This window comes from Lutra lutra, chromosome 2, assembly GCF_902655055.1.
Source record: "Lutra lutra chromosome 2, mLutLut1.2, whole genome shotgun sequence".
NCBI lineage: Eukaryota > Metazoa > Chordata > Mammalia > Carnivora > Mustelidae > Lutra > Lutra lutra.
Window position 1 is genome coordinate 204,745,396 of NC_062279.1, and position 15,434 is coordinate 204,760,829.

Sequence of the window (15,434 nt, forward strand, 5' to 3'; positions counted from 1 at the left end):
GCTGACCATCTGCCTCTTGAGAGAGAGAAGTGGGCATCCTTCCTTTAAATTCAGGAACCACTGTTGTTTGAGTTCACTCTTTTTCTGTGACCTGCATCCCTTATATAAGTTGTCTTCGGTTTGGGATTCTGTTTTTGAAAAAAAAATTTTCCAGTTAGTCAGTTCTGTTTTATGTATTGGTTATTCAAACTGAGTTTGGTATCAAAATTATGCCAGTTTTAAGTTCAAGGGGAAATCTAAGTGAAGTTTAAGTCACAGAATTCTGTTTAAGAATCTCTGCTGATCTCAGATACAACCACGAAAACCCCTCGGGTGTCACTGGGGTTTTGACCTACAAGTCTTAATCGTGTTTAAAATGTGTCAGTTTAGGTCGAGGACTTTTCTGCCTCTAGGGCTCAATTTATACTTAAAGCCACGTTAAATAACTTTCTGGCCCATCCCTGCCTTTTTATTTATTGTGAAGCTGTGCTTTGCCTTGTTTCCAGACTGTTTGTATGCTGGGCCGTGGGAACAAACCCCAGGGACGTATGCAGCCCCTCCCCGGCTGTAGCATCGTTACGATGGTTCTGACCCCCCGTCTTCTCAGTTCCCCGGGTGGCTTTCTGTACCATGTCTGTGGGAAAAAAATAAAAAAAAAATTCACTGGGATTCACTTAAAACACACCCAGCGTAGGCACACACACTCCGGCAGTGGAGGCTGTGATTCCTAAGGCTGACGCTTTTGTGAGGGGCTGGAGATGAAGGGCCTTTGTCACTTTGTTAGCAGTCACCTCTTAGGGGCACTTTTCATCATCAAGGGACTTTCAAATTCAGCTCTATTTTAGAGCATGAACGTGCCTTTTAAGTTACTTTATAATTTTATTACTCGTCGATAGTCTTCGCTTATTTCCATCATTTTGCAGCCCCAGATTAGGAAGGTCGTGTTTGGTAGAGATCCCAGGAGTGTTCACTCTGCTCGAGACTGGGAGCGCGGGCTTCTGTCGGCAGGTGGGACGGAGCGACGGAGCACCGGTTCCCGCCTCCTCAGTCCCTTGCTTCTTGGAGAGGTCATTTAGGGCAACTGGATGCGCATGCTGGCAAGAGGCCTTCTTAGAAAGAAACTAATTAAATGTAATAAAGTCAGGTTCATCTGAGCCATTAAATGCTCAAAATAGAAGAGTCCAGAGCCACCACCCCCCCCCCCCCCCGCGCCCTGTTACATTATAAGCCATAAAGGTGGTAGAAATCTGCTGGTCTCATCACCAGTGGCTTTGCGGTGGATGGGTGGTACCAACTCTTTAACTGATGCCAGAGCATGACATCTGCTTTTTAAGTCAAACACAACCTTCTGTGTGAAAACACTGTAAGCACTAAGTACAATAATTGGATTGTTAGTATTTTATTTTTTTATTTTTTAAAGATTTTATTTATTTGACCGAGAGATCACAAGTAGGCAGAGAGGCAGACAGAGAGGGGTGGAAGCAGGCTCCCCGCTGAGCAGAGAGCCCGATGTGGGGCTCGATCCCAGGACCCTGAGATCACGACCTGAGCCGAAGGCAGAGGCTTTAACCCACTGAGCCACCCAGGCGCCCCAGATTGTTAGTATTTTAATATGAACTTAACCCCATCACTCATTTAAAAACAAATTCTGCATCAGGTTGTAAAGACATCTTTTGAGCAGTATTTAAAAATCAAATCAGGCACTTTTTTTTTTTAAAGTAGAGAAATGTGTAGACTGTTGTTGCCGTTCCCTTTTAGTCTCCCGTTTGGGACAGGTTACTGTAAGCACGGTGGCCTCTGTTCAGCTCCCTAGGGAAGGCTGACCACGGACACCACTGGTCAAGTGCACTGTCCTCCCCGTTGATTCGGCATTTTACTTTGGGGAGTTCCTTTTCTCAAGTGTTGATAAAGCTGCTAAGTTCTCCAGTTCTCGTCCCGGCTCACCAGTTAAGAGATGTAAAGCCATCCCAGGGCCGACCATCACTACTAATGATCCGCTCATCCCAAGCTGGGTTGTAGAAAAGCAAAGCAAGAACGGAGTCATCTGGCCCGGTGTCCATGGGTAGTGGGCTTTTTAGCTTGCATTCAGTCTTTTAATAGGTATTACCTGACTTTCAGATATAGACTGCCTTATCGCTTGTGACAGGTGTAGTCTACACCGCCTACTTGAGGTTGGCACAGCACGTGTATGAAGATCTTCTGCGTCAGTATTTGCTGAGCTGGTGGGCAGAAAACAATTAGGTCATCTTCCAACATGCTGGGCCAAACTCCCCCCACCCCCAATCAACTGTATCTAGAACATGAAACTTGCCTCTTAGTTAATGATGGTTTTTGCCAATTGGCCCAGCTTTTAAGTAAACAGTTCTGGAATCTGAAAAAGTACGTAATTCTCACTGTATGGAAGTGATGCTTCTACACAGAACCGTCCGCTTTGCAGAGGCCCGTCCTCTTCCCGCTCTGGAGACTGGCAGGGATGTCAGTGTGGCTCACTTGAAGACCCTGTGCTTGAGGCTTTCGGATCAGTTTCTAGCAAGTAGCTGAAACTCCCCTGGCTGGAGAAGCGATTTAATGTGTTAATTTGAAAAGACTAACTGGGAGCCTATGTATCCATTCACCTCCCTTCCCAGCCGTCCTGTGCTGGTAAGTAGCTGCACACAAAGAGATCTTTCGGGGTCAGTGGAACACTGTAAGGCACAGATCATACACACGCGCGCGCGTGCACACGCACACACACACACAAATGTATGGGGAAGGGAGTGCAGAGTAACATGCCATGCCAGCTCTCTTTGCCCCTTATTTCCGTCCATCCATGCACCTTCCCCACCCCCTTCTGTTCTCCCTTTCCAAATACTTTGTTCCCCGTGCGGTCCCAGGCCTACACTGGATGCTGGGGATGTAGCCACACACCACGAATCGCACTTGTGTCTGTATTCCTCATGTACGCAGCAGATTTGGGGAGCCAAAGAAAAGGTAAGCCCTTTCTATGCTAAATTGCTAAAGACAGATCGTATTCTGAAAAGCAGAAGCCCTCTCCCACCTTGCCCAAATTCCTTTTCCGTGGTTGCTTACGGTTGCCCTTCCTTCTAGAGTGTCCTCTCGCCTAACAAAAGCAGCAGTTTCAGGGAAATGAGAAACCAGTTCACTGGGCCTCTGCTCTTCTACTACCCTACTGTTGTGTAACACACATCAGTTCTACCATTTGACACACTAGGAAGATTGTATCGTATAGTCAAGAGAAAGGGGGAGGTTTCTACCATTTTATCTTAACTCAGAAGTTCCTGGGAACTAGAAAACGAGTCGTGAGCTTTCTCCAAATTTCTCTGGTAAGACATCCTTGGTTACCTCTTATTATGCCTTTTCAATAATCCAGAGATGGCAAGAGGGAGGTCTCTGACCTCCCCATAGGTCTGTGGCATACCAGTGCATCATAAAAATCACTAAACCCATTATGGTGAGTGAGAGCTGCTAGTTCCTTGACAAAACCTATGCTAAGCCTGTCCTTTTATCTGTTAATGAATTTGGTCAAATCCAACTCAAACTGAAAGCAGCAAAGTTTGGGAACTTGGGGACAAAATCTTCTCAGTTGCATTTCTAGGTTATTACGCAGGGCTAGACAACTCAGAAAAATTAGTTTTGCAAAACCAGTTGTTTTTGTTCTTCATAAGAGAACTGTCTGGACACAATCCGCCCCAGACCACGGCAAGTCTTGCTCATTTTCCGAGTCCCAGATACACAGTCCCCCGTGCCTTAAATGACGTGAACTTTAACTGCAAATGATGTTACTGTTTGGCAACAAGAGACAAGTGTTCAACTGCTCGTTCTCACACAGTAAGCCGAAGGAACTCAGTTTTTCCCAGAAACTTAAAAAAGATGCTTTATTTTCCGAGAAGCACCATCTAGTGGCCAAAGCTCAAAGCAGTAATACTGGGCATAGAGGGGAGACCTTCTCCTCTTAACAGTTTAAAGGCGAAGTTCTAGAATGCTGCAGGCTTCACAAGTGACAATTTAGAAAACTTCATGACAGCAAATATAAAGGGTAAATTAGAGTTAGAAATGGAGCCTTGTTAACCGTTCTTGGCCGTGCGGCACTGGACCTCTAACCCTCTGACCCTCAACTTGCTAATGCAGACCCGGGACACAGTCTTTCAGGATGGTTGTGAGAACAGGGGACACAGGATCTTCCCTTTCCAGCTGAAAAATGCACAAACCACCCTACAGATGAAGATGAGCTCGTCACCATGTTCCCAAGAGTCAGCAGCTTATGCACACGCTCAAGTGAAAGGCCACTGGGCTGCCCTGGGCAGCTTTGCTCAAACATGACTGACTCCAGAATGAGTAAATTAAGCTTGAAAATCCAGATACGCAGAGTACGGAGGACACACACACACACACCACACACACGTTGTTTCTAACACAGGAGAGAAGAAATGCTGCCACGTAGGGTGTAGACGCCAATGTCTTCATTCCCTCCACGGTGAAGCTTACTAGGCTGAGTCTCAGCTGGGCGGAGTGGAGAGCGAAGCTCTAGCTAACCTCAGGCCAAAGGCTGTGTCAGGAACATTTCCAACAAATCGTTTTTCTTTTTAATGGGATGTGGGAGCACCCTCCCTTCTCAATCCTCCCCCCACCCCTCCTACCAATAAATCATCTGTAGGAAAGAGACTGCGTTCTCCACCGGTAACTTTGCACCAGTCTTGTAAACTGAATGAAGACTTACTGCTTCACTACGGTCTGACCTTCGAGAGTCAGAGGGCGCACTTTTTCTGTTAAATGGAAGATGAGAGAATGATTTACGCCCGATCATCAAGTTCATTCCCTTGCCTTTGTGGAGGCTTCATGGAGTGACGGGCCTTCGGAGCATCAGGAGCCACCGGACAATTACCCGTAGAGGTCAAGTTTCCAAATCTTGGAACAGTCTGTGAGGTGATGCCCAGACTGGCCTGCTCTCACCAACTGTTCCACCAGATGAAAACGGACTATGTGGAAGGTGAGAAAAGGACACAAAAGAAAAATTCTTAGGTCAAAACCTACATCCCCCAGTCATTAAATCCCCCTTTCACGTTTGATTTTCTGTGAGCATGTACTTGGGATTTTTATCATTTCTGTAGTAGAAACAGCAGCGTCTAGCAGGAACTAGTACCACTTTGCAAGCAGAAAAAAGTGAAAGATACAGAGGTTTCAGGACAACTTTTATTGCTACCAGAGGCTTTTATCATCAGTACATGGTTCTGACTGCAATGCCTTCCTCAGCCTGCACAGGGAGCTCAGGGTCCAGAAGTCACTGAGAGAAAGACAGGTAGGGCGAAAACTCTGATCAGGAAAATACGAATAGCTTAACAGAAACCCAGGGCACTGAATTCAGTCATTATGTGTTACAGACCCCAACCCCAGAGCTGCTCCGGTATCCAGACAGTCTCTCCTACTGATTACAAATGAGTGAAAACGGATCAGTTACCAAAAACAAAAAAACTAAAACCTGCGTTGTTCCATGTTTCTTTGGTGAGCATCTGGATAATTCACTTTATCACAAATTCTTGTATACAAATGTCAAAAAGGCTTTCAAAAAATCTATGAGTGTCCTAATTACATGCCACTTTTAAGCTCCAATTTGAGATAAACAAAAAATGAAAACGATAATTTTGTTTCCAAACTCGAACTGAAAGGAGACAAACACAAAATCAACATGGTAATACCAGTCCTTTTTCTTTACCACCTCTCACTCATATGGGGCAATTCTACAGTACCCTTTCTGGATGAATCTGAATCATGGATTAAACATGGCTTTCACAATGAAATAATTTATTCACTAAATTGCTAAAAAATGATTTTGAGGGTTTCCTAATCAGTGGAAGTCAGGCTATAGATCAACATGCATAAAGTTCATTAAGTATTCAATAAAGAAGCAAGCAAAAATGAGAAAAATTAAATCAGGATGCTGGAGACAGGGTGTGCCAGCTATGGGTTTTAGAACTTTAAAGAAAACACTGAATAGCACTTTTGAGATGGGTGAATCGCCATTACTTTTAGTAGAGAAAAAGATGGAACCGACAAAACACTCCAAAGTTTTTTTTTACTTTAAAAAAAATTTGGATCTTTTGAATTTTACACTTTTTTTTTTTGGTCTTTAAATGCTTAAGTGATGTTGATTCTAATTTGCCACACAAGTAAACGGGGTTTTTTTCTGGCTCACTTCGACTGGCCTGCTAAGGTACACACCTTCACACAGCCTTTCCCGGTTTCCCACGTTCCCGTTCCCAGAGTAGTCTACCTCGTTTGCCCTCGAAGTTACATGACAGAAACTGGCTGCAACGGTGGACAAGGGGAAGCGTGTCCCTCCTGCCTCGATAAATCAGTGCCACAGACAGAACCCACGTTCTCTGGCGCACTGTCTTCATTGTAGAGCCGCTTGATGCCATCGTAGAAGTCGTCCACTTCCATCTCCTCCACTTTGCGCTTGGCAGACATGTGCTTGCACCCCCCGGCCGCGGAGAGATGATGGTAGAAGGCTGCGGCGCCTCTGACCGGCACTTCCGGTTTGCTGTTGTCCTTGGAGAAACCTAAATCTGGGCCTGGGCCCGAGGAGGGCTGTAATCTGAACACTCCTTTGTCACAGGTCACCAGGGTGTGCTTGAGGGGCCGGTAGACATACACGGAATTGAGAGGCAGGGAAGACTGCAGAGAGGAGAGGTGACGTGCCACGAGCTCCCGACAGTGGATCAGCTGGGAGCTCTCCATCTGGGCCAGGAGGAAAAGAAACCACAAAGTCGCTCATTTACTGAATACAGACTACTCTGTCATTTCACTGGCTACTTTCCGTCCCTGGGCTCCCTGTGCTCCCCAGCCTTCTCTCCTCTCGCACACCTACGTGAAACTCCTCCATCCCCCCGGCCTCCCCTGATCTGAGGAAATGTGTCCAAATCTGTACTTCTACGGCCAGGCTTCAGAACTTAAATTCTGCCTTTGCGATCATACGCTGAACAGCTTCATGAAAACAGAAACGGTTCTCCTTGGTTCACCGTACATACCCAACATCGACTTTTGTTCGAATTCCCCCTGTGGAGAAAACCCTTCACCTCACCCTCTGCCTCTTCTAATCTCTTCAGGAAGACAAACAGATAAACACAAAATCCATCAAGAATTTAGGGAAAAAACCAGAGGCATGAAAACATTTAAATAAGGAACGGGGAACATCATCTGGCTAAGAATTTGAAACAATTTAAGTGTTTTGTTTTTAAAATAGCAAATGAGAACTTTTAAGAAGTTCTTTTTAACTTTTTAAACAATTACGTTTTTGTAGAAGTTAGCAGGCTTGACAACAGTAACAAGAAACGTTTTTGTTTCATTTGGAGGTTTCACGAATTCCTTCTTATCCTTCAGGATAGTTCAGGTATCCTGTCTGAAGCCATCCTTGACTCCTCCTGGCCCCCACACTCAAATTCCAGGGCCATCTGTTTCTATTTCAACCTGTCATCATATACCACATCGTATTAAAATAATCTACTTAACCATTTAGCTTTTCCTTTATAGACGATAAGCCACCAAAAGACAAGTACTGTACTGTATTCATCTTTATTTCCTAAGTTTCTTTCCTAACACAATAACTACACATGGAAGGCTTTAAAATCTTACCTGTTTTAGAGTACAGCAGTCTCTGTTCTACTTTCCCTATAATTATAGCTCCAGTTAAAATCATCTTCCTCTAGCAACATACATTTCTCCGCATCCAAATATTTTTGGCACCCCAAAGCCTACCAGAAATAAGCTAACCTCTTTAGCTTGGTATAAGGCTCTCCCCAGTCTGACCCCAACCTTTTTCAGCCTTATTTCCTGACATATCCCAAATTGTGCTCTTTCTGCCAAACAGGCCTGTCTATGTCTACCTGCTGAAACTGTATTACCTATTCCCTTCCAGGTCTGGCTAAATGCCTCCATCTCCAGAAAACCTACATAGACATCACTTTCCGGTCTCATGTATTTTATAAGTATTTTAGGACATTTCTTTACATCTTATTCATACCTATACAACCTACAGTACACACAGCATTACTATTTGCAATACCACAGAGAAAATAAAGGAAAATATGCATGATTTGCAAAAACAACGAACACATTTGATCATGAGTCTATTTTTATCTCTAAAATATTCATTACTTGTTACCCAGGAAAGGATCAGTGGAAAGAAGAATGGAAGGCAGGTATTATCGTCACAGTACAAATGTTAAAATGCCTAAAATTGTCAGAAACAATATACAAAAATGACCCACTTTTAATTTCTACCATTTGGTTCACTAGTTTTTTCCCCTTGTTTGAAAGACACTAGATAACATCCAAAGGATAAAACACTACTAGCTGGTCTTAGAATTTCTTTTCTTCCCTTAAAAGAAGTCATAATACGTAAAGATGGTCCCCAACTATTAAGCTCACGACTGTAGGCGAGGGCTTATCGTGTCCCAGGGGTGTAGAACAAGCTGAGCCTTGCTAAAAACAGGGCAACAAAAAACACAGAAGAGAGATGGGGCTTTATGTAAAGTTCTTTAAGGAGCTAGGTACCCTTGCCAATACTTCAAGAAGCCTACAAAAGGGAGATCAGAGAAATGAAAGAAATCGGGAAGTGAAGAAGAGGCTAGAGTATAACAATCACTTCTGCAAAGGACCTACTTTAACAAACTATTCCTTAGCAGATGACTAATACTAGGGGCCTAGGAAAGTGAAAGGATCACGATATTCCAATGCCTTGGTCCCCGGGCATAACACCACAGCAGAGTCCAGCGAGAGCTCACACAGAGGGTCCTGGTTTGAAAGACGCGCATTCCGAGTAAAGGGAGACGACGCCCCTGCAGCTCTCCGTGGACAGTCGCCGGGACTCACCCCGCGGCCCGAGCAGCGGGGGGGGGGGGGGGGGGGGGGGGGAGCGGGGGGGGGGGAGAGCGGGGGCGGGGGGACTCCCACAGTGGGAAACCGAATCTCGTTTCCGGACCTGGAACCCAGCCAGAGAGAAGAAAGTGTTACGGACACCCAAGGCAGAGAACGCAGGCTCGCAGCCGTGCACGGCGGCGCGGCTCACACACGCGCCGCTCAGGAGTCCGCTCCGGGGAAGGTCGCAGCCAGCCGGACAGCCAGCCGGACAGCCAGCCGGACGCCATTCCAACCGACACCCTGTCTCTGAGCTCTACTTCCATCCCCCTAAAGCCTTTGTTCAAAAGAACACAGCCGAAGCCCTTCCTCCTCACCGGCCACCTGAGTTCGCTCTAAGCAAACAGGCGGAGCGTGGCCCGTCAGGATCCGGAGGAAGCGCCGAGGAAGCGCCCCGGACCCGCCGCCGCCACCTCAGACCCGACACCGCCGCGCTCGGCTGAAGTGTCACCGAAAGATCCAGTCTCACGGCAGGAGGTCCTGAGGACGGTTATTGTTATTTTTCATGGCGATTTCCCCAATCTCGAGCGCCGGTGCCCATTCTTAGGGAAGCCAGGCCAGAACACCCACCGCCGCGGTCATGGGGCTCAGCAGGCCGGGGGCAGACAGGCCCACCGGGGACGCACGGGAAGCGGGCGCAGGAGAGGGGGACATCGGCGACAGCTGCCGGTGGCCCCAGGCGAGACAGCACGAAGCACTGAGACCACCGGAGCAGCCGCCCGACCTTCGGCGCCCTGCAGCCCCCGGAGCCCGGCAGGGGAGGCTGCTGCTCCGGAGAGTCCGCCCTCTGGCTCCGACCCACGCGGCGGCCAAGAACAGCCCCTCGGGCGGCCAGCGAGGGCCCGGGGAAGCGACTCGGTGCGCGGAGTCCGGAGGTGGCCCGGTCGGTCGGGAAGAGGAGCGCGAATGCAGCTGCAGAGGGCGGGCCAGGGAAGAAGGGGCAGGGGCCGGGGGCAGCCGTCCCAGGAGCACGGGAGCTGAGCGGGGCGGCCGGCCGGGCGGGAAGCTTGTCTTGCGAACATCCCCGGCCCCGCGGCGGGAGACGACCGGCCGGACGCTGGCAAACAGGTCCGAGGTGATTCCGGCGTCATCTCACCACAACCCTGCAGACCTTTCCTGTCCCGGACCGCGAATCCAGGGGAATGTCTGATACTGTACAGCCTCGCCACACTTCTAATGACCAGGATATTCGACCCGGTCCCCCTACCCAAATGCAGGGAAGTCAGCAAAAACAGCCCTGGGCCTTGGAGACTCACGGCCGACAGGTCTGGGCCACACACGCTGCCATCAGCCCGAGTCTTCAAAGAACTGTCAAGCCCAAGTCAAGTCTCCAGGTTGGCGATCTTGCTTTTAACCATCTTCTCTGTTGTAATTTGAAGACCACAAGGGCCAGAGATCTTTTTCGTTCTGTACAATCAGAGTATCCCCAGCGCCCGGAGGGCAGACTTCTCACGGGGCGTCTGTGGGCCGTAACTGCCCGCGAGAACGGCGCGGCTTTCACACGAAGTCCAAACAGCCTGCAGAGGCAAGAGGCCGTGTGGACCAAGGCGGCGCCCCACAGCTCTCTGCCCCGAATACCTACCAGAAAATTACTTTCCGAACCATATTCTGGATTCTATGCGTACAAGATTTTGCCAGAGTCAAGGGAAGCTTTCTAGTTCTCAAAGAAAGCCTGAAAACCACCACACTAAATCTTTAATGTGTGTATGGGAAAGCGCTGGTTTTCTCCTAAGCAGTCCTGTGGGTGTCTCTGAGAAAGCCCCAAGTTCCCTGAACTACAGGTTTAAAATAAAGAGCAGTTGAATGAATTGATTTCTAAGAAGATTTCTTCTAAGTCTATAATACTCCCTCAATAAAAAGGGAACAAATTTCAGTGAACATTCTTACAGCACCAAAACACCAAAAGACTTATGAAAGAGAATAAGCATACTCTCCAGTATTTCTTTTTTATAGTAGAGAACAAATTCTCAAAGCTACAGAATACAAATGCTAGTTACGACAATCTTATTATTTATGCCTCAAAGTCTGTCCTTTCTTCGTGACAGTAACACTTCATACAGCACATTTTCTCTGTACTGGCTTTGGGAACAGGCACACAGACCAAGTCAGAACATTTAAACATGTCAATTGCTCCAATAAAAAGATGAAAAATGAAATGTAGAAGATTTCTATGAATATCCCTTCCCCCATTTCCACAGTCTAATGTAAATGATTAATATTCAGCTTCACATAACAACACTGTAGGTAGGAAAGTAAATTTCCTGTGCCACACTATTGTTGTATTTACATGGTGGTTTATGATAATTTCTAAAAATTCTCACTAAATATATCTCCTGGATTTTATTTTCACTATAGCATTTATTTCAATGGGAATACTTCTCAATTACAACAATCTAAATATGCTATTAAAAGAAAATCTCTCTTGTATGGGAGAAATGGTCTGTCTTACCACCAACAACCTACGCCTGTCCCAGGGATGCAGAGCAAGCCAAGCCCCACTAAAAACAGTGGAACAAAGCACAGAGAAAAGGAATGGGCTTCTAGCTAATATATTGCTCTGATCTGTCAACCTTTTCATAAAAAGACCCTCAATCCTTCTCTGCTCACAGACTAGGGTCTGAAATTCTCCGAGCTGAGAGGCAGTATGAGATACTTACATGTCTGCTAGCTTTTACAGTTCATATCTATGAGATATCTTACACCAAATTCAAGTATTATTCTACTTTTCTTTTATAGTATTCTAACTTTTATAAGTTCAATAACTACAGCTCTTTGCTAAAATTAGTTTTTATGATAAAATGTAATTACTTAAGCTCAGAATTTAACGGTCTTTTCTCTAAATAAAATCTGATAAAATAAATCAGAAGAACTATCACCAAATAAGAATAAATAGGGACATATAAAGGCGAAGCAGATTCCTAAGTGTTTTATGGACTCAGGTGGCAGAACAGTATGGTCCTGCAGCAGATGTAAACTTTTAATTTGGTGACATGAATAGAACCAATAAGCTTATCCAAAGTAGATGGTAACATATAGCACCTTTACTAACTTTCCATTTCAATGAGAAGTTTCTCCCTTAAAACTCCTACATTTTATATGCATAGCTAATAAAAAATTTAACTGGCCTATTAATGTTTTCCACCAATTTGCAGATAAAAGTGATGGAATAATCGTAGGCAATAATAGGAACTACCAGACAGAAAGTACACCTTCTACTTGCCCAAGTCTAGTACAAATACTTCACTTTCTAGCCAACAATAAATTACTTGCTTGTCTAAAAAGCAACTTCTTGCCATTTATGTTTTTTAATTTATCTTTTACAAAATAAGTGAAATATAGAAGTACTATGTTGAAATGCACAAATGGTGGTAGAAAGGTTCTTCATACAAAACTAAAGGACAATGTATTATAGAGAATCTTACTAATTTCTCAAGATTCTTACAAAAACTTTATATGTAACCTAGAAGGGTTGAAAAGAAGAAGATAGGCTCTAACCTTTATAAGAGAAAAAGGTTCACCCAGCCCATAAATTTCAAGTGTATATTACTTTACTCTTGTCTGTTCTTCAAAGAGGTCTGCCATTATGAGATTAGACATGTCTCTTAGCTTTATAACCATCTAGTAACCGTACATACCCCAGCCAAAGAGGAACACTTACTTTGACTGACACCTACCTGTGCTTTCTGAAGCAGCTCAATTGTCAGAGGAAGCCAATCAGGAATAAGTTTCTCCATTTCCAAACTAACCATGGCCAGAGCAAGCATGGATCCTTTGAATTGCAGAAGTTGGTTGCAGGCCATACAGTGAAGGAGTTGCTTGGTAAGGACGGCCAGATGTTGAGACGGGCTCAGTCTGGGCAAACTGAAAAGTAACTGAGGCCTAGTTGACACTGCAATGGCGTGAAACTGGAGGGAAAAAAAAAAAAAAAATCACAAGAACATCATACTAGTTTTACTTAAAGTTTTAGGTAAATTATGTACAGAAATTGATGTAACTTTAGGAATGACTCAAATTTCTTAAGTTTTTAATTTTAGCTTCATGAAATTTGACAGAGGATAATATCCTAATTTCTAATTTTTCTTTTTCTAAAAATCACAACAAATGAGTGGGCAATCTACTTTCCTAAGTCACTAAGACTACATATTCAAACAGGAAACAAAGAGACATTAGGTATATTTACAATGTGAAGAAAATCCAATGGTGTAGCTGTGTGAAGATCCCAGTTCAACTTATCCAGAATAATTCTCTCCATCCTCAGAATTTCAGATGAAGAACATCCACAGAAACTGTCTCTTGCCAACACCTTCAGTACTGGAATTCTCTGTCCCAAGCAAAGTGGAATGGGGCAGAGTGAAGAGGGAGGAAAAAAAATACACTAATTTTCAATTTGTGTTCTGGTAAACAGAAAGCTAGTTAATAAATGGAGAGAAATTTTCAAGAAAGAGACAAAACTAAATTTTAAAGGAAAATATTTACCTCATCCTCCTCCACAGTCTTGGCAGCTAGGAAAAAACAGCTGATTGCAATACAACTCAAGTATTTTGGATGGGCCTAAAATTTCGAAGAAGGAAAAAAGCAACTTCAGTGATTTTCAAAATGTTAGAGAGTTTATTTTTTAAAACTAGCTATGCATGTGAGACAAATATGGATAAAATTCCAAGGAATAATTAATCTGATTCCCACCTATTGCTTTCTAAGACCAGGGCTAACTTTTAACTTCACAACCCTAGCCATAATCATATTCTATGAAAATACTAAGATACTACATTGTTCAAAGTTCAACCAATGCTAGTTAGCCAAAGTTAAATTTCTATCTAGCAGAGAAGAGCTTAATTTTAGAAGACAACTTATTTAATAAATAAAATTCTAAAAATTAAAGATCTCTTTGTACATGTGTGTGTTCTGTAAGCTAGTTTTACTTGTTTTAACTGTCACACCAATAATATTAACATACTAGATGTTAGGGGAATTAAAGAGAAAGAATATTAAAAGAAAAAAAGACTATAAATCTATTCCAGATGCTTTTATAAAAACTACAGGGTGATAGCGGGGCAGTAGAAATTTTCTAATTAAGTGTCCATAAAAACAAGTACATATTCAAGTTCTATGGTGAGAACAAAAGGCTCCTACGTTCCTACAGAATCAATCAGCAGGCGGAAGTAACTTTCTCAAGAGTGTGACGTGCATAGGAGGGCGTGAATTTGCCTATTTTCCTTATCTAAGATAAGGCAGGACTACTTTCTACCTTATTGGTAGAATAAGGGTTTGCCAAACCCAGCATCAGAATCCAGTTTTAAGTAAACAGATCAATTAACTCCAATTACACTGACTGATACAGAGGTAAGTTACATAACACAAAGAAAACCTGTTTCTATATTTACTTTATACTTAAATATTACATTCTTGTGAAATCAGGGAACCCTTCTGATGACCTGATGCGGCCTTGATTAATTAACTTATTTAATAAACACACCAGTAACCACTGCGCCTCAGTGTTAAGTGGCATATTGTGTAGGAACCTTCTAGTCCTCTGCCTCTATGAAAAATAAAAGCTGGTTCAATACTATCAATATTTTTATAATTATTAATAGTGATCAGACATTATGGTTTAGAAAGTACTTCCAAAAATACTGTCATGTCTATTATGTCTCCGAAGTTAAGGGACACCACACGAGTGATATTTGTAGCTAACAGTTCCAGGATCCCTGATTTCCCCAAGTATACAACAGGTCAAATGCCTGAGGTCATCAGAGTTCACTACAAAGAAGAGCCCAACCGTTAACAACTCACTCACGGTAGGTAATACAACTAAATCAAGGGCACCAGAGTAAAAGAATCCCAATAGCAAGTGTGATTTTTTTTTTTTTAAACAAAGAGTAGTTCTAATTCTTGGATATACATCAAGTCACTTGTGCAGTTTGTTTTTGCTTCTTTAAATACAGACATTCAGATCTTACCAACTAGAGATTCAGCTTCAGTAGCTCTGGGGCCGGGCTCAGGGTGCAAAACTTTTATTAAAGAGCTACATAGCATTTCCCTCTGCATAGCTAGGGCTGAGGCTCTAGACACTGCTGCAGCCTTGTATGGTCCGCTTTAAGTCCCTTTATTTAAACTATGAATACACTTTAGGTATTGTTTCAATACAGACTAACCATTTAAGTAAGAGAATCTTAGGCTAATAACATGACAGGACCCATTAAATAAGAAATACGAAAAAAATGAAGATACGTGGCAATTTTCTATCTGATCCAGAAACTTCCCCAAATCTGTTTAAACTGTTTAATAAGGTAAAAATCTCTTCTATGACAGCAAATAGAAGAAGGTCATTAATAATTTGTGAAGAACATAAAAACCAAGAAAGGACACTAAGCCTAAACTCATCTTTCTCTGCAAAAGGGAGGTCAGCTATAGTCAGAGGATTGGGGGAGAGGGGGACTTGATAGTGAGATAAATTCAGCCATGTCAGAGAACATAAATTTCAGGCAATTAGTATCATTATAATTAGGGTTCTTTTTTTTTTTTTAAAGATTATTTATTTATTT

At 43.7% G+C, this 15,434-nt stretch overlaps 2 protein-coding genes across 4 annotated transcripts in view; one reads left to right on the forward strand and one right to left on the reverse strand.

Annotated features, from left to right (window-relative positions):
* Nucleotides 1–5,434, forward strand: part of SEPTIN11 (septin 11) — a 95,209-nt gene extending 89,775 nt beyond the window's left edge. Inside the window, exon 10 of the mRNA XM_047719605.1 lies at nt 2–5,434. Within this exon, the coding sequence (XP_047575561.1) occupies nt 2–5 (4 nt within the window). The 3' untranslated portion in view covers nt 6–5,434. The remainder of the gene's footprint in view (nt 1) is intronic.
* CCNI (cyclin I) overlaps nt 5,152–15,434 on the reverse strand; it is a 31,920-nt gene continuing 21,637 nt past the window's right edge. For all 3 annotated transcript variants that reach the window (XM_047719607.1, XM_047719608.1, XM_047719606.1), the window contains 4 exons: nt 13,369–13,443; nt 13,073–13,213; nt 12,567–12,797; nt 5,152–6,714 (listed from right to left, as the gene is read on the reverse strand). In XM_047719607.1, coding sequence (XP_047575563.1) covers nt 6,265–6,714; nt 12,567–12,797; nt 13,073–13,213; nt 13,369–13,443 — 897 coding nt within the window. In that variant the 3' untranslated portion in view covers nt 5,152–6,264. The remainder of the gene's footprint in view (nt 6,715–12,566; nt 12,798–13,072; nt 13,214–13,368; nt 13,444–15,434) is intronic.